We start from the raw sequence: 19882 nt of genomic DNA, 5'->3' as shown, positions 1-19882 counted from the left end.
GAACTTGCCCCTGAAACAACTTTTACCATCGCAATTGAGGCAGCAATGCAAGTTGCTTCAACAAAAATCAAAGTGATTCGAAAGCAGGTCTTAAAGTGAACATGTATCCGAAATTTTGAGTGGGAGGTACCGGATGGAGTGGACAAATATAGTCCATATTTGAACCTGATCTATATCTGGTAGATATATTAGGATGTGTAAAGTATGGACCAATTCGGCCACTCTCTTCAAGGGTTATCGTACGCACAATTTTTCCGAACATTTTTGAACTTTTGTGGGGGAGGTACCTGAAGGAGTGGACCGATATGGCTTATCTTCGAACTTAAACTATGTTTGGACAAAATATTACTAAGGCAAACTTTGGACCGAATCGGCAGACCTGTACGAGAGTTATTTTGCACTCCAACCTCCTCACACGGTGTCATAGGGGTTTTTTGCAACTTTCAGGCTATTTTCTCAGGAAGTATGGACTTGCCCCTGATGAAACTTATACCGTCGTATGGAGGGCAATGAATACAAGTTGCTAAAGCAAAAATCAAAGCGATTCGAGAGATGTTCCTAAACTGAACTTTTCCAAAATTTTGTGTGGGAGGTACCCGACGGAGTGGACCGATTGAGTCCATATTAAAACCTGATCTAAGTCTGGTACACGCTCCACGATGGGCAAAGTATGGACCAAATCGGTTACACCCTTCAAGAGTTATCGTGCGTACAAATTTTCCGAACATTTTCGAACTTTTGTGGGGGAGGTACCGGAAGGAGTGGACCGATATAGCTCATCTTCGAACTTAAACTAAGTTTGGACAAAATATTACGAAAGCCAAAATTTGAACCGAATTGGTTCATCCCTTCGAGAGTTATCGTGCGCTCCAGCCAGCCAGACAGACAGACGGACGGACATTGCTCAATCGACTCCAAATTGTCTGAAACACATTTCGTCCAAACATACTTGGGGTCTAAAACCATTATTTCGATGAGGCACATTTTGCCCGTATGAAAGTGTATATACCCTTCATAGCCTAAAGGCTGAGGTTATAAAAAATGCTCTACGTGTACAAAATAGTGAGATTTTTCTACACGACAATCCGGACATTTTTATTGACATTGCCCGTATTCGTTCCTTTCCTTACTTTTAACAATTTACTATGCAACAGGCTCAATTTTCCCAAATTACAGAAAAAGCCAATCGGATTGTGAAAGTAGAGCTAGAAATATGGCGTTTTTAAAGTTTGCATTAGGATGTAAGCAAAACACGAGACAGATGTGAAATTTCATATTTTTGGAAATTAAGATTCCTTGAAATCTTTGCCTTTTAGAAGTACTCGTATAGTGCCTTTAGCAACCTTAATGAGAATATTGCGACGAATATTTTTCTTAATACATTTATTTATATAAAAGGTTTGTCCTTGTACTCAATAATTTTTACTAAATATTGCTAAAACAATTTTTTTCAGCAACTTCTTCAATACACCACTGTCAAAATTCGAAGCATTCGTAATAATTAGTACAAGATATCGAGTACACGGACATGTACAAATTAATTAATTGTGTATACAAAAGGGTTATGACTTTTCGACTGTGTTATCAAAATTATTTTCCTGTAGCAGGAATACACGGTGCGCCGTAAATAACTTTAATTGAATGGTGCTTACACCTGGGAAGTTTTTGCGGATTCTGAAACTAAAATGTTCATAGAAGAGAAAACTCGAAAAACAAAAAAATCGCCGGAGGGATTTTCAAAAAAAGCGAGGTCAAAGTTCACATTTTTAGAGCTTTTTTAGGTCTTTACAATTTTGTTTGGAAATGTGTGAGTGGTTTTGCCATGTTAAAGACAATTCTAAGGTTTTTGACTTATTTTACCACTACCACGCTATTCTGTGATTTTTCTAAGTGATGTCATTTTGCACTAATCATTGTGTGTTCTTCATTTTGCTTATTATTCATCGTGGAAGGGTGTAACAATAATCCATTACTTTTCGCTGAGGAGTGAACATTTACCAATTCTGCATTAAGTGGTTGTATGCGTACAATATAGATCGATATTATAAAATTATGTATTTCTAATGAATTAAACTAAAACCATGTTATCAATATTAAAGCTACAGTTAGAGCTTTTTGACCACAAAGAACAAAAATTGCCAATTTATATCTGTATATATTGAAAAAAGGACTAAAAACAATAAAATATATTCAAATATAATATGTATGTGGACACGTTGATTTTGACATTTCTGATTGAGTTTTGGAAATTTTTTTAAATTTTCCATTATCGACATTTGTAATAGGAAGACTGGGCTATTTGACATTTTCTAACCTTGTGAAAACTGATTTAAGTCTTATTAGTCCAGATTTGTTCCTGTGGCGGAATATCTGGATAGTCTCAATAACATAATAATCTGCAAAATACGACGTTAAAGGACAAAAAACTTAATTTAGAACGCTTTTTGATGATTTTCCAAACTTAATTGACGATTTTCGTAAAAAAAAACACTTGCTTATTTAGCATATCGTCTGCTCCGTCGGAAAAGGTCGTAAGTCCCTCTCAATAAATTTTTCAGGAGGAAGAAAAAACATTCCAGCGCTTTCTGTATTAAAGATTTTATTATGGTGGTAAAGGCAGTATTTTTCGCTTATTTATTCCGCTTCAATACCTGTACTTTGTTTGATAAAATTCCGTCGCGTTTGGGAGATAATTGGGTGTCTTTGGACTTACGACCTTTTCCTTGTACAGTTTTGAATTTTTGTAGGGACTTACGACCTTTTCCTACAATTTACGGACGTTTTTAAAACAAAATATTTATACTTTACGAAACAATGTGGAAAGGGTATTATAAGTTTGTTTTGTTCAATATTCGCGTAACATCGCGAAGTATTCGTCGTAGACCCCCTCCCCTTGCCATTTTTTCATATCTTGACGAGATAAAGCGATCTAGCTATGTGTGTCCGTCCATCCATTAACAATTGTAATAAAACTCCAGGGCTCAATTTTGGACGTATATAACGAAATTTTGTGGAGAGGTCGGGTTCCGACCAGAAGTGACCCCATTAGATGTTAGTTATGATCGAAAGGTGTGAAATGGACCAAACCACAATTTTACCCGACTTTGTAGCTGTCCTGTAGATCGCAGTAATATTCCGATCGGAGCGAAATTTTAAGAATGATTTGAGTTTGAGACAAAGAATAAGCTTGCAATTTAATTATTCGCGGGTTTAATGGACCAAAACTTTTGGGTGAAATCTTATATATAAAAGACAATGTGTGTATGTTTGTATGTTTCGCATTGACTCAAAAACGTCTGAACCGATTTTTTTGAAAATTTCAGAGAATATACAAGGAACAACCGAGATGAAAATAGGCTTTATATTTTTTGAATTTCGGAGGGGCGGGAGCAGGCCCTATTTTTTAAAAAACGCTTTTTTGCAAAAATTATGAAAGTATCGGTCAGAAAATTAATTTTCGAGGAAACGGTTGTTGAATCTCCGACCCTAAGTACTTATTCCATGTAATTTTCAGATTATGCACAGGGATGTCCCTTGGTGAAAGTAGGCTATATATTTTGTTGAATTTCGGAGGAGCGGGTTACACCTGTGCACTATTTTTTAAATGCGCTATATATATAAATCTTACGAACGATTTCGTTTCCCCAATCCTGGGTACATATTTTAGCAATAAGACCCGACCAGAGTAAAATTCTAAGCCGGTATAAACATGACGTCTGTCCGTCTTTTGAAATTAAGATACAGCTCGCAATTTTTAAGATAGATCTTCGTGATTCGGTATAGAAGTTTCTATTACTTCTAGGATGTTTGGTATTGACGCCTGTATATAGCCCCCATAGAACGGTACCTCCCGTATTGGTATTTAGTCTTCGTTTCGGGTATAAATTTGTCTTTATAGGTCCATAAATTTGTCTAAATAGGTCCACGCCTTCAGATAGCCCCATAGAACGGTGTCTCCCGAATTTCGGTATTTTGAAGGTTAGCCACATTGTTTTACCGAATTTGCTGAAATTTAGTATTTAGTCTACTTCATAAACGAAAAGAAACTAATTGAAGTAAAATTTAATACAACTCATGGTGGAGTTCGGCCTGGCCGAATTTAACGACGTTCTTACTTGTTATTGATATTCACTTGCATATCCCAACTAATTTGCGATGCAAAACTGTTTCAAGGGCCAGCAACGTGGACGGTTAGGCTAATATTTAATATAAAACAAGGCATGTTGTACTTACGACCTTGTATTTTTGCCTTACGACCTTTTCCCTCAATTAAATTTTATGATTAATTCCGTTAATGTACGTGGTTTCTTAGCTACATTGTAATCCCAAATAGTGTCCTTTTTTGTCTTTCCAAGTATTTCTGCCCCAACTCACTGCATCTTTTATTTTTGTCTGCAAACCATGTATAATCTTCAGCATGTAATGTCTTCCTGCGTTTAGGAAGTTTATCATCAGAGCTTTCAGAATCACCGTGAAAACCATAGGGAACTAGACCCATGACACCATCGTCTAATTCCATTCCAAATTAATACTGTTGTTCGCAAAAACCATGATGTCTTCTTAGTTTAATAACATTTCAATCAATTATTATTTCAGAATCATTTAATAATATAAACATTGCATTTACCCGTCCGTTAGAAGGGATTACTTTATTGGATTCAGAATACAAACTAATCTCGTTATGTGAATAAATGTCCCAAGAGAAACCACAAATTACCAGTTAATAAAGTTTAGTAAGATATATGACAGAAAAAACAGTAAAAATGTTGTTTTTTTTACAAATTTTTCAATACATGAGGTATTTGAACACATACAGCATCCCAATTTGTATCAATGAAAAGGCCAGAAGTCCATCTTTCATAATCAGTTCGCTTATAGGGGAAAATAGATTTCAAATGTAAATTGTCGTTGCAATATAGAAATTATCACATTTTTGTTCAAAAGTTTGGTCCACAGGCTCCGCCAAATATCATCCGATTATCATCGAAAGGTGCAGGCTAGTTCTTTACATTGTACCCCAACCATGGATGACGTTAAACATTATATCTGAACTACATTAGCTGTAGTATTCTTTTAAAGTATAAATTTTCCTGTGGACTTACGACCTTTTCGTACTCAAATTTGTACGTTTTGTGGACTTACGACCTTTTCCGACAAGGGCAAAACGTATAGAAAAACGCGACATACTACCATTTTCTTTGTATCATACGACGTGTTTTGACTTGTACTATCATCCTGTAACAAAAACACGATTTCCAAAAAAAGTGGACTTACGACCTTTTCCGACGGAGCAGACGATATTTTTTTTATATATTTTTCATATTTTTTGCATGTTTTTGATATGACCCCAAATATCGAAAATTTTACCCTCAAAACGCCTAGATCTAAATTTTGAATCAAATCGGATAAGAAATAAAAAACATGCTAAAATCCGATGTCTAGTTATCAGTGTGCAGCCTAGACAACATCTAGCAATCTAACTCAGACATACCACATGTGGCAATGGAAATTCTAATTTCATTTTATACTATCGACATTCACGTGTTTATCTTCTTCAAGTGGACTGTATTAACAATAGATCCCTGTTTAAGAAGGAATCTCTCTCCTCTACACACAACCCTCACCAAAACATCCACTATCTTTATTAGAAAATCAGCCTGTTCACTACGTAAACAATGCATATTGGATATTTACGGTCACTGTTTATGTGATTGCACATAATACTCTATATTATTTTATTTCGTCAGTATAAATATGAGACTTTGAGACATGCCTTAGAAAATCCAGTTTTCATTAATTTGCAGGATTTCTTAAAATGCCCAAAATTCTGCCCGACTTCTGTTAAGTACACACATCCTTTTAATGCGAAAATGTTGGTTCTTTTGGTGGAACCCTGTGGCCTACTTTCTCCCAATAAATTTGTTTTAATTGCTTTTAAATTAAACAATATTTTTGGGGCCATAAATCATTCACACGATACTCTTCGAATGCACCATTAAAAGAAGTGACGATTTAAATACCAAAAACTTGTATAGATTCATATGTTGAACCATATCCGCAGTTATTTGCAAGAGGAAGTTCCATTTATCTGAATGATGACATTCTCGTTGTCAAAGTTTAACTTACACCTAAATGTAATTGAAAAAGCTGATTTTATATAAATCCAAGCTTTTGTCAACTACCATTAAAATACATTCCAGATAAAATTAGTTTGTTCGTGTTAACTTCCTCATTCAATATTGATGTTTACTTTCCAAAAGTCTTGGCATGGTGTCATGAATGAGTTTGCATATTATTCTTAAATAAAATACATATCGTTCATTTACTCAAAGAGTGTCACATCTCAAAAAATCAAGTTTCAAGAAAAACGCGTTCTAAGTTTCCTATTGAATTTTCACTTCCCAACATAAAAATATAATAATTATTCCACAAACATTCCAGACGGGACAAGGAAGTCTTCTCTGATATCAATGAGTGCATTCCGATTCATACTAGGTCAATGATTATTACACAAAAAATTAAATATCTATTTTTTGTAAAAAGCTAGCCAGAAATCAGTGTTCAATTTCTGGGCAAAATCAAGCATGATCTGAAGTAGTGCCTAATAAACTCAAAAAAGTTGTTTGTTCATTTATGCCAAACTCCTAGAAAATATACTGTAACAGTGTTTTAGAGATATCAACATGAAAATTTGACATAAGATATGGTAAAAGTCGTAGAAATTGTTAACTCGAAAAACTCAATTTTTGATTTATGACACACTTTCAGTAAATGAGCGATATTTACATAGACATGTATGTATGTGTTTTTTTTTTAGTTAAATAAAAATATGTATCTTATCTTGAGTGTCCTTATTCTTGATTGTATTTTTATTTGTTTTGGCAAGCCTTCCTTCAATGGTATCCCAATCAAAGTACAATCGATAAAAGTAATACATTAGACACTCTACAAATGACCACCGGCACTCACTCGCCCTCATATTATCCAAATACATTCACAAGAGTAATGTACATAAATGTGTAGATATTCATACATACATACAAATTGATGTATGTTTGTCTCTAGGTAAATGCGGTTGTTTGCCCTAGACGTCTTGTCACAGTCAAGTGCAATATTTGTTCGGTTTTAAGCTACTGATGCAGATACCAGCAGTACATGTCTGTCTGTTAGTTTTTCCTTTTAAAAGTCACCAAAATTGTTTGCTCTATGTCTTGCCCGACGACATGCAGAATTTGTTCATGCCTCATCTTGCCGCCCATAATTTGATGCAGTAATAATTTTATTTTTTTAAATATTTTTTTGGCAAGCAGGCCGTAAGTTTGTGTTTTTTATTACCTTTTTAAAGAGTGAATTTGTTTTTGATTGCAAGCAGTTTATGTCGACGCTGTGTTTGTGTGCGTGTGTCAATCACTTTTATTTATCGTTTTCAATTTAATTTCTTTTTCAGTTGAGGCCCTAATGTCAGTGTGGATGGGGGTAGACTGAAACGAAGATAAATTGTACTGTGTTTGGGGTTACCATTATAATACGAAAAAACGAGAAGGGGCGGGAGAAGAATGGCATACACAGCACAGTTTGTATATTTGTGGTTTACAAGTCATATTTGTGATATTTCATAAGACTGGCAGGTACGTCGGCATGGAAGCGGAAACAAGCCTAAAAAATAAACTACCGACAAGCATCCACAAACACCGATACGAAGCAAATACCCAAAGACATTGAAATGGCCTTGTGGTCAATGGTTTTGGTACTTCGTGCCAAAAATCACCAAAAGGGACAACTGAGCAGATGATTAATAGTTTAGTGCGATTGGCTTAGAGTGGAGGTTAGTTGTCATTCGAGAAGGTGAACAATTTAAATCTAAAGCGATTAGTCAAGCAATTTTAAGTCAACATTAATCTGTTCCTTTATTGGCAAGGGAAAAGCCACAAACCGTTACTTTGCATATATTAACCTGGCATTTAAAATAAAAACCCAATAAGAAAAACAAAAGCAGGCTATTATAAGGATTCCCGGTAATTGTGTTTTTAAGCCTTGGTTTGCTGAAAGGTCTACACACAAATTGTAAGTTTTTAAGTGAAAAATGTTTAATAGTGTGTGTGTGTGTTTCCGTACACAAGAACTTGCATAACTTTACGAATATATTTCCAAGCAGGTTCTGGAACATTCGAAGTAGTTTTCGATTTGAAGAACACATTTAGCACACAGAACGATTGTTTTTAATTTCTTATTTTAATCTCATTCTACTTTACTCTCACCATTTTTCCACAGGGGATTTAAAAATGATGTTCTATGTGACAAAATTTTCAATTCTTCACAAATCGTCGTTAATTATTTATGCTTTTGTCTGTTCACGTAAGTCGGAGAGTTGCATGTCCCATTCCAAATATGTATACTATTATCCATATTATGCAATGCATTATCCCAATAGCTAAGATATATAGGCCATATAGCAAAAGTTTTCCTTTTAGAAAATCCACTAGCAGTAAAAATATAACAGAAATCAAATGCACAAACAAACACCAAATGGAACAGCAGTACTCATTATTTTGTGTATGTGTATGTTTGTAAGCCAAACGGACGTGGCAAAGAAGTATCTTTGACTGCTGAGACTCCATAAAGGTGTACTTCACTTGAAAGCAAACAACAAAGCCCACAATTCGAAAAAAGCCCGCGACCTGAACTAACTACAAGTGGACGTACATAACTCGTAGCACAAGTGAATGCTTAGTCGAATGATACAACATTATTTCTCATTTGCTGAAGTGAGATGATGTTAATCTTCTTGAAAAATTTCCAAGAAAACGTGTAGTGTTAGTGTCCAAAGCTGACATCTTAACAGCATGTAATGTGCTAGTTAACACCCTCTATCCGATTACATTGGGGTAAAGGAAAAAAAGTTGGGGAAAAAGTTTCATTCCATTGATTTAGGAATTACGTTCCAAGTAAACAATGGAGAATTTTCGTATAAAATATATAAATGTTCCCAAAAACAAAGAGAGAGTGGCAAGAGAGACTTCAATCATATCAATAAGTGCACCCCGATATTAGCTCAATGAACCCACTTTTTATAGACGAGTCCGAACAATGTGAAATACTCAGTTTGTCAGTATCGGTAGCACATCGGCCTCGCTTGAACAAAACTTTTTTAATTTCAAATTAATCAGAAATTTGACTAGTTTTACCAAGTGACTGAAGACAATATGAGCTGAACTCATGACCGTCTGTACACTTTACGCGAAGTCCTGGATATTACTATGCTATTTCAGAATCAAGGTGGTTCACGGACAAAATTTCCACGGATGTATTCTTGTTTGGATTTTAACACACAAAATGTACATGATTTTGAATTTCTCCAAACTCTTAAGCAACAAAACGCGACCAAAGTTCGACACCCGAACTTTTTTTAATCTTCAAAATAATTGTTCATCAAAAGATTTTTAAATTTGAATGAAAAAATATGGGAAGTTAGAAGACAGAATAAATTAATTTTGTAAGATAGGCGAGCCATCATCAAATATCAATTATTGTTATCAGCGTTCTCATGGTTATCATCCTTAACTGTCAGTTTCCATTTCGAAATTACTTCTGACTGACGGTCTTACCGAGTGTCAGAATTATCTCGTAAGTAACGTGACATTTACACTGAGAATTCTAATTTTGTACATATGAACGGATGTTGGCATATTAGCGCACGCCCTTATTCGCACTTATCTAATAACGACATTCAACATAAATGCATTTCCCAAACGATGCACTGGACTGGCAAATCAAGCTGAGAACTTGTAACACTTTTCATGAGAAGGAAAGATTTTATGTATGTGTATGTTACGTAAATCATCTTCATTTGTATTTGTCGCACACATGCCAAACAGAACTGTTTCAAATATCCCGGATGATAGCTTCCACTTGCTAGACTGTAATAACTGTGCTGTTTCATACATTTCCCCAAACAGCTAATGGAGTGCAGTGCAGTGTATCGTCTCCACACAAACTGAAGACATGCGAGAGCCAAGCCATTTATTCGGCTATACATATCAGCGTTGTTGCGACCAGACGGCAAGATTTCCTTTCAAAACATGCATACGAGATGCTTACGTACGTACTTCTAACACTGATTCCATTCAAATAAAACCGTAACCTCAGTAGAAGATTCCCACAGAAGGTTTTCTAACCTTCCTTTGCCTTTATTGAGCTGTGTTACAGTTTGGGAAATTGGGCTACTGGCACATGGTATTCTCCGTAGACTGTCAATGTGACCTTGAAACTAGATACGTTGGTTGCACTTATGTGAATTTGGGTATACCACAGAATACTCGTAGAGTGTATTTTCATAGTCTTCTGCAAGAGCATACATATGTACATAATTAACATATTTGAAGTTCATAAGGTTAACTAAATGCGCCATTTATGATAGCTTTAATGGTATAAATGATTCAACCTTTTTAATACGAATCTATGACGATTTCCTTTTAATTTATCCAAGTAGATTCATATTCGGATACTACTGAAACAGTCATTATTGCATTGCATTATGGCCGATAAATAGGGTGATTTTTCTTACGAACTTCTCCGAATGTACCAAATTTACTCTCTGACTGAGCGTACAATTTAGAAGATTTGTTTTTCATTGACCTTCAGATCTTCAGAACAAAGAAGCCATGTAAAAAAAAACAAAACAAAAAATAAATTTATAGTTTGAATTTATTACATGTAGCTTTTGCTAGTGCTTTTTAATTGTTTTAAATATGTGACATTTGTGAACAAACTTTCGCATATTCTTTAAATATATTTTACATGATGCACTTTATACAACAAATTATAAATCTTTTTTTACTAAACTTGGAATATTATTGGCAGATCCTAAGAAATTCTGACAATTCCATTTACAAATGCTCCGTTTCAAAACCTACAATAATCTACCATTTTTGAAATTTATAAATGAAAATGATTGCAAAAATTTCGATTCTACAGGTAAAAAAAGTTGCAAACTTGCACCTTATTAATTACATCGTGAAATTTATTTAATTGATTTATACCTCCGACACAAAAACGGATATGAAGAAAGTATTAACGCAGCTTTTTACTCCATTTAGACGACAATTTAAAAACACGAAATACGAAAATAATCAACCCCGTTTACATTGTTAAAAAAATTAAATTAGCTTAAATACCAAGAATTTTAGCAATTATAAAGGCAAAATATTTGTTAATATAATTAATCCTAGTAAATGTTTTTATTTTTTATTAAATCCTACGATCGATTTAGAATTAACATCGGTACTTCTTTACAATCGATAGGTTCAATTCAGGAAACTTAAATCAGATTAAATGGGACAGAAGCGTTAAAAATTATTTTTATGAAACCAAATGACGAAATAACACTGTGCAACACGAAAATTATTAACCATACTCTGACACCGCAGCGTGATAGTGATTTTTCCATATCACTTCAACTTTCGCGGTTATGGGCCCCAAAGACCTGAGGCCTTGATGTCAATAGGGATCATTTTGTCAGGCACATATCTACTTAACCGCTAAGACTTTGGGTTTACTCGTAGAGGAAAAGTTGTAGCTCTCGCCTTAAAGAATAATAATTGCGAACACATAAAATCCATTCAACCTCACCTTCAAGGTCAAAATAGTCAAAGTCAAATTTCCCTTTTAATTTTTTTCTCGGATTTTAGTCTGCAGATATTAAGTCAATCAAAATTGAAGCAAACAACCAACTAGAAAAATGTACCTTAGATTTTAGTAAACAACTTTCTAGAACATACGAACTTTGTAGAAACGGTTCTTAATGCTCAAAATAGCAAATCAAATGCAATTTTTATCCTCTTTGCTCGGTTCCTGCTCCATAGATACTAAACCGTTCAAAATTCAAGAAATCAATGGACCACAATAATGTGGCATAGATATCAGCAAACAATTTTCTGAAACATACGAAATGTCTATGACTGGTTCTTAAATGTGAAAATAGCCAAAAACTTTTGAAAATATTCGATTTTTATACTTTTTTCTCCGATTCCGGTCCACAGATACCGAACCGCCAAAAATGAAGGATACAGTTAACTACAAAAATGTACCTAAGATTTCAATAAACAACTTTCTATAACATAAAAAGATTCTAGGAACGGTCCTCCACTCTGAAATTCACAAAAAAATTAATGGCCTGTTTCTCTAAGACGATTCGAATTCAAATTCTTTCGATTTACTACCAAGTTCCTGTTTTTGTAGAAAATTTTTGTTTGATTGAAAACACATATAAGGGCCTGTTTATGTATGTCGATAAGAAAACGAATGCGGAAGAAAAACTACCAAATTTGAGTGTGTATTTCAAATTTGTTTTTTGTTTTGAAGCAAAAGCAAATGAAATAATATTTCAAAAACTAAAGTTTGGGTGTCTTTCATGCGCACACATATTCGTTTCGAAATACATAAACTGGGGGTAAATCACAACAAACAGAAATTTGGTAGTAGTTCGAACGAATTTATATTCGAATCGTCTTAGTGAAACAGGCAATTAATTATTTTTAACATTTCCCCCAGCTCAGGTCTGGAAATAACATACTGTTCAAAACTCAAGGAAATTTAAAAGGTTTGTTATTTACGGACCTGAACAGGAAAGAATGATCTAAAATAATCGAATCTTGAGCATGAAGAACCGTTCCTAGAATCTTTTTATGTTCTAGAAAGTTGATTATTAAAATCTTAGGTACATTTTTGTAGTTGACTGTATACTTAATTTTTGGACGGTTCGGTATCTGTGGACCGGAATCGGAGAAAAAAGTATAAAAATCGAATATTTTCAAAACTTTTTGACTATTTTCACATTTAAAAACCGGTCATAGACATTTCGTATGTTCCAGAAGTTGTTTGCTGATATCTTTGTCACATTATTGTTAACGTCGTTTTAGTATCTATGGAACATAAACCGAGAAAAGAGGATAAAAATGATTTGATTTGCTATTTTGACCATTAAGAACCGTTTCTACAAAGTTCGTATGTATTGGTCAAGGTAAGCACTGTTCTTTATGTCAAAACTCTGACTACAAGCATAAAATCTTAATATTTGCGGTCAATACTATTTATTAATGGTTTCAATAAAATTGGTTCGCTAGATCGTAGTCCAATCATTAGTTGGTGTTTTTAAATTATCGATCGATTGGACTCAAAAGCTGCGTAAATACTTTCTTCATATCCTTTTTGGTGTCGAAGATATAAGTCAATTAAATAATATTCATTAGGTGTACGACTTTCGCTTGGATCCACTGTATGTACTGAAATACAAACAACCCTTTCTGCATTTTCTATTTGAAAGAACACTGTGGCGTATGTAGTATACCGAACGATGTGGCTGAACGTATGCGCCACTATGTACGGTAAATAGTTAAAAAAAGTGGCGTTGGAGGAAACTAGTCTTCTCTGCCATCCCCAAAACTAATCAATTTTAACTACATCCCACTTTAAACTTGTTGTTTTTAAATTTGAAAACAACAAATATAAGATTAAGCTTGAGTTACATACAAATAATAAGTTAAACACACATCTCAACAAAACTGCCAAAGTGAATTTGAAATTATAATTCGAAAAATCGATCTTCAAATAAATACAGTCGAACTTCTCTATAACGAACATCCCTATAACGAATTTTTCTCTATAACGAACAAAAATTGAAAACACAGTTTTTTCCAGTTCTATTTTAACCTCTCTATAACGAACTTTTATTGCACAAGTGGGAATTCTCACACAAAATAACCTCTTTATAACGAAATTTTTGTCAAACTTTTTCTCTCACGTTTACACTATAAATGAAAAACAAAACGCATTCATGATGTTCTTTTTATTGTGGTGCACATTAAAAAAGAGAAGCAAAACTCACTTATCTGCGCTTTCAAAACGAAAATTGATTTCCAAATAAGTGCCTTGTTGCTCGAAAATCAGACGACTGAAAGGAAACAACTGACCATTGTTTTAAAAAGGCTTGTTATTAAAAGGCTTCTTAGTACAGCAATAGACGATGCCGAAATTGAAATACAAAAATAGGGTTTCAATACGTATTGAAGATGTCACGATTGAGGACCATGTCGATTTCGTTACTTTAACTAAGAATTATCCCTTTTTGGAGTCTCGAGTTGAGTCTGTCTTGGAAATTGAGAAGACTTTGATAAATCAAAGTGGCAAAATCAAAAACAAATACAAATTACATCATTTTTCAATCCTAAATAAAAACTTCAATTTATGTTTATTCATAATGTTTCTTTCTTACTCACACGTATATAGGGCTAATCAACCATTTTGCCTTGGTTTCTCTATAACTAATTTTCTCTATAACGTAGTAATTCTTCGACTGTATACAAAATTTTTATATCGACATTTTACGAGGGCGGTTCGGAAACTTCTTAGCCCATCAATGAAAGAGAATAGTTAGTTTTTCAAAAATATTTTTATTTTTCAATATAATCTCCTGAAACTTCAATACACTTAGTCTAACGCTTTTCTAGCAATTCTATCCCTTGATTAAAATAGTTTTCCTCAAGGTATTCAAAATAGTGGTTTACAACTGTAATTGTATCTTCATTTGAGGTAAAACGCTTGCCAGCAAGGAATTTTTTTAAATTTGGGAACAAGTAAAAGTCACTGGGAGCTAAATCAGGAGAATAAGGTGGGTGGTCAAGCAAATTGTACTTTAATTCGTTGATTTTAGCCATTGTTAAAAGACTCTTGTGCGCTGGTGCGTTGTCTTGAAGAAACAAATTTTTTTGTGTTGTAAGCCAGGACGTTTTTCTCGAATTTGTACATTTAATTGATCCAAAAGGTTGCAATAGTACTCTGAATTTATTGTTTTACTCTTTTGCAGATAGTCAATCAATAAAATACCTTTGAACCCGTTGCCATAACCTTACCAGCTGATTGAATTGTTTTTGCCTTCTTTGGGGCACTTCCTCCAGCTTCAGTCCATTGTTCGGATTGTTCTTTTGTCTCTGGAGTATAGTATAGTTATGAAACGACGCTTAAAATCCATTTTATTTCTCTTAAAACGATCCAAACAAGCTTGAGAAATGTTCATTCTTATGCGTTTTTGATCGACTGTTAACAAATGCGGCACCCATCTTGCAGAAAGCTTTTTCATCTGTAGTTCTTCATGCAAAATTAAATGGACTCGATCATTTGAGATCCCCATGATATTAGCAATTTCAGGCACCTTTATTCGTCAATCATTTAATACCATATCATGCACTTTGGCTACAATTTCTGTTGTTGTTGCTGTTTTTGGACGTCCACTACGTGGTTCATTTTCAATGCTTGTACGACCACGTTTAAATTCAGCAGCCCAATATTTTACTGTTGCATATGAAGGAGCACTTTCACCTAACACATTCACCATATCATTATGAATTTCTTGTCCCGATAAACCTGTTTTGTGTAAATATTTAATGACAGCACGCATTTCTAATTTTTCCATTGTAAAAAAATTGCGGTTGCGTCTTTTTTGAACACCTGTTTCTATATGAAGGAGTTGCCAGATTGAAACAAAATTTAACATGTGTTCATAACAGAGATGGAAGTTTCCAAAACACTTAACATTTTTCTGTTTCTTTTTGTGCTAGGTTTAATATAAAAATATGTTCGGAAGAGTAGAGTTTTTCTCCTCCTAAGCTCCAAATCGATCGAAATCTAAGACCAATTTTAGAAAATAGAGACAGATAGAACTACATGTATCGTTAAATAACTTCCTCTACTTTAATCAAATTTATGGCATAGTTATCTAAGAATAGGTATACTCTCCCATTTCTTTTTCCAAATTTACTCCACATAATTCGGTAGCATTACGAATTGGACCATTTTTATAGCTGTCGTCACTTCAACATGTTTAATTATCTCCTTAAGCTATAAAATTGAAATTAATTTAGTTGATCATATAAATTGTGTTTTTGTATGTATGCATACAATGCATTATGAAATATTGACTTAAATTAATGTAAAACTTATTTGTTGCCTATAATTAATTCATGTTATATTCTGAGTTCTAACCGTAAGGCTACAAAGTACCCAGCTTAACACTGCACCACAATTTAACACTACATCACTCGGTATTGATACTAATAATGAAATTTACATTATGCAAATGTCAAGAAGTTACTCCGTAAATCCCTGATAATCCAACACGAAATACACCCTTCAATATAACAACAAGAACAACAAGTGAGATGTATGTACATTCTTATTTAATGGCAACATGAAGAATGCATTTCATTGAATTAATGCCACTCGTTTGTGCATCGTCATCTCCTTTCCCTTATTCGGTTATCGACCAGTGTCCGTCCATCCACCGATCCATCCATACATGTCACACCACCACCATGCCGTAAAGTTGAATGTTATTGCTTCCCTCTGATTGTGTTGGCAATGGCAAGCAACATGTTTGGGTTATTACCTCTTTGTATACCCGTAAAGTTGGAAAATTGCGGTAAATTTCTTGTCTTCCGTGCGAATGTCAATGGGAATGGTATTGTGTTTATGGTGTCAATATCATTGAGATCATTGAGTCTATAATCCAATTTAAAGTAAGGGAATTTAAGAGAAATTATTTCACTGATGTGCCCTTTTATGGTTTGACAAGAGTTGTTTTTATTGTATAGAGTTAATATTGGGGATATAATACGGCACGAAGCGAGGTTTTATAATTAGACTATATAAAAATTGCAGTGTATATCTATGGGCTTGGAAATCTGGTCTGTAACAGTTCACCCAAATAAGTAATTCAATCCATTTCACCATATATTTGTAATTTAAATTGTATCCTTCATTCTGATAATTTCGAATTTCTTCTCTACTCTTTATATTTTAGGGGTGGACCTGGCCTAAGATGGGGAGCGTGCTGTTTGCAGCTGTGTTCATAGCGTTACATTTTGCCACCGGCGGCCTGGCCAACCCAGATGCAAAACGTTTATACGACGACCTCTTGAGCAACTACAATCGCTTGATACGGCCTGTTGGCAATAATTCCGATCGTCTAACGGTCAAAATGGGTTTACGTTTGTCACAACTAATTGATGTGGTAAGTATTCAACCGTGCCCCGAAGATTTCTCCTTACTATGCACTCCTTTCACTGCCTAACTTTGCTGCGAACGTCACATTGTCTCTTTAATCCTTGTCAAAAGTTATAAATGTAGCAATGTGCCAAACGAAGAACAACGGAGGGACGAAAAATCATTAATTATGAAAGCAAGTAAAAACTTTTCCTAATAACACTTCATCATCCGTCATAAATCATTTCAGTCATCGTAAAAATGAAGCGTGAACGCATTCAACAAATGCCAATACTTATTGCTATCGTATGAAGGATACTACGACACACGCACACCCACAAACATCCTTTGAAGAAACCAACGAGAAACAGAAAAGTACCAACTACAAAAACATCCGATGACATGGAATACTTGCCCACACTAACGACAATCAAGAATTGTTATGCCTGAACTCGATGGCGGCAATCATAGAAATTCTGATAATGCAAAGCGTCAAAGACTAAAACTATGACCTGTCAGACCAAGTTTTAGGCTTTACTTAACTGAGTCTAATTAAAGTTAAAAGGAAATCGCAGTGAAGACATGAGGAATTTACAAAAAAAAAATCACATTAGGACTGGAAATTCATTTCATCGGCCGGGCATAATTTTTGTCCATCTGCCAGAAATTAAAATTGAGTTGTGTTTTAAACATCCACCCTATCCGCCACCTTCAAATACCCCAACATAATTAAATGAAATTTTCATATGCATTTGGTCTAATGATCCCCAATAGCAATCAATCGCAATTGAATTTCTAATCCACTTTTTAACCAACTTGTAATTACTTTGCACAATTATGTGCTCAATCACCACACAAATGAACGACATTGGAACTGTTGATTTGATGAAATGTTTTGTGGCTGGAATTCAACCACAGCCACTGTCACGCAGGCACGCGCAATCCAACATGCCAATACATCAATAATTTATGGCCATTTCAACCGGTCGGCTCACAGAGTGGCTGGGTGGATCAAACTTTATTTGGAATGTCATAAATTTTGCAACGGCATTACACATTCAATTCCGATACAAACCACAAAGACAGGGCCGATGATTTCAAACGATTTATGACCGAAAACTCACTTCGTCCCTACCAACGTACTTTCAAAAATTGGTCGCCTCTTTGGTTTGGTCGGCATTTATATTTTGATAAGGGGCAACCGTGATAATGTTTTAAAAGCCTTTCAAGGTAAGCTGCCGAGTGCCGAAATGAGTTAATGACTTAAAAGCTTTAGTTTTCGTTTTGGTCCTAATTGAATTGCCACAGTTTTCCATTATTACTAAATCTGTCTGTCCTCGTGAAGAAATCGAATTAACACTTCATACCGGGGCAACATTTAAACTCACAGCTAGTTAGGCAAAGTGTGAAAATAATGCCGGCAGCAACTGCCATGTTCGGCACTAACGTCCTCTCGAAATATCCATAACTTAATGCGATAATCTGCAAAGTCAAATATCAATTTAGTAGACAGCTTGCCAAAGGGTATATGAAGATGGGCGGGCCAGGCAGGGCCGTTTGCTTGCTGCACAAGTATGTGTGCCTATGTCAGATTGCAAAATTTGAAAGGCAAAATCATTCTTTGTCAAAGAGGAAAATAATAGTTCCAATGTATTGTTATATGCTAATTGATTGAAAAACAATCCTCTTCATATTCTTGCTTCTGACATTTAAATCAATTGTTTGAAGCCTGTATGCATTTGTCATAGGAGATGGGCACATTGCAAAGATTGACACACATATACATATATATATATATTCCTAAAACAATGGTGAATTCGATATTTATTTAAGAGGAAAAAAATTCTTCACAACTGGTTTTATATTGAGATAACAACAATATTTGTTTTTGTTGGCAAATTTTCGAAACTTTTTGACCACAAATTACCGCTGAGGGAATTATGTACACGAACATAAAGGTACATTGTTATGTCCGTTTTTTAATGCAATAAAGACATTATATCCTACACCACTTTTAGCATTTGAAATGATGCTCTTGTATATTTTACACAACAAGTAAAAAGTATCAATCGGCTTGCCCGGAGATATCTTTCCCCTCAGTCGGTGACATAAACAAATGAAAAACCCCCAAATGTGAACAGTTTTTCCCAAAATAAATATTTTATTCTCTATGTCTAAAAAGTTATAAATTTTTAATAAATGTTTTTCTGCCATTTCTGAAGCAGTCCATATTTTCTTTTGCATAATTTCTTTTCGAAGATTTTCCAAATTAGCATTCCATGGTTTTTTATAGAAATCGTGCGAGAAAAAACATTCATGAGTTCTTCACCATAATATATTTCGCCGAAATTTGTCCCTAAAATCCCTGTTTTCGAATAGGGCGCTATCAACTTCCGTTCTTCCCAAATATTTATTTGGAATTTTGGGTCTTTTTTAGGAAGTATGAACATCCGAAAAATTATAGAGTGTTTTTGCAATTTTGTGACCTTAGTCATGACAATTGTGGACGTTCCGAATAAATGTGCACCTTCGCATATTCGCCGAATAAATGTGCACCATCGCCTATACATTTGAGAGACATATTATTTCTTTATTAAAGCAGTATTACTGCTGATTCCGCTAAAAATTTACCAAAAACCTCCAAAATACGTCAGATTTGTTGTTACAGTTATGTGAGAGCTAGTCAAAACATTGACCTCTGTCTGTAATTATCGAAAGGGAGATTTCAGGTTGATTGAGAACTCAAAATGTCAATTTATAGCTAATGCGGATCTTCGAATTTAAACAACATTTGGAAGAAATATTAGGCTGTACAAAAGTTTGGCCGAATCTTTTGATCAGTTCGAGA

General features: G+C 34.4%; 1 protein-coding gene across 1 annotated transcript in view; it reads left to right on the top strand.

The window, feature by feature from the left end:
* The window catches only part of nAChRalpha1 (nicotinic acetylcholine receptor alpha1), a 126165-nt gene that overhangs the window by 71374 nt on the left and 34909 nt on the right, over positions 1–19882 (top strand). Inside the window, exon 3 of the mRNA XM_073958643.1 lies at positions 16853–17062. Coding sequence (XP_073814744.1) covers positions 16871–17062 — 192 coding nt within the window. The 5' untranslated portion in view covers positions 16853–16870. The remainder of the gene's footprint in view (positions 1–16852; positions 17063–19882) is intronic.

The sequence above is a fragment of the Musca autumnalis genome, unplaced genomic scaffold, assembly GCF_047663935.1.
Source record: "Musca autumnalis isolate F117 unplaced genomic scaffold, ASM4766393v1 scaffold_1, whole genome shotgun sequence".
Taxonomy (NCBI): Eukaryota; Metazoa; Arthropoda; class Insecta; order Diptera; family Muscidae; genus Musca; species Musca autumnalis.
The sequence above is the reverse complement of the archived record's forward strand: the minus strand, read 5'-3'. Positions and strand labels throughout refer to the sequence as shown.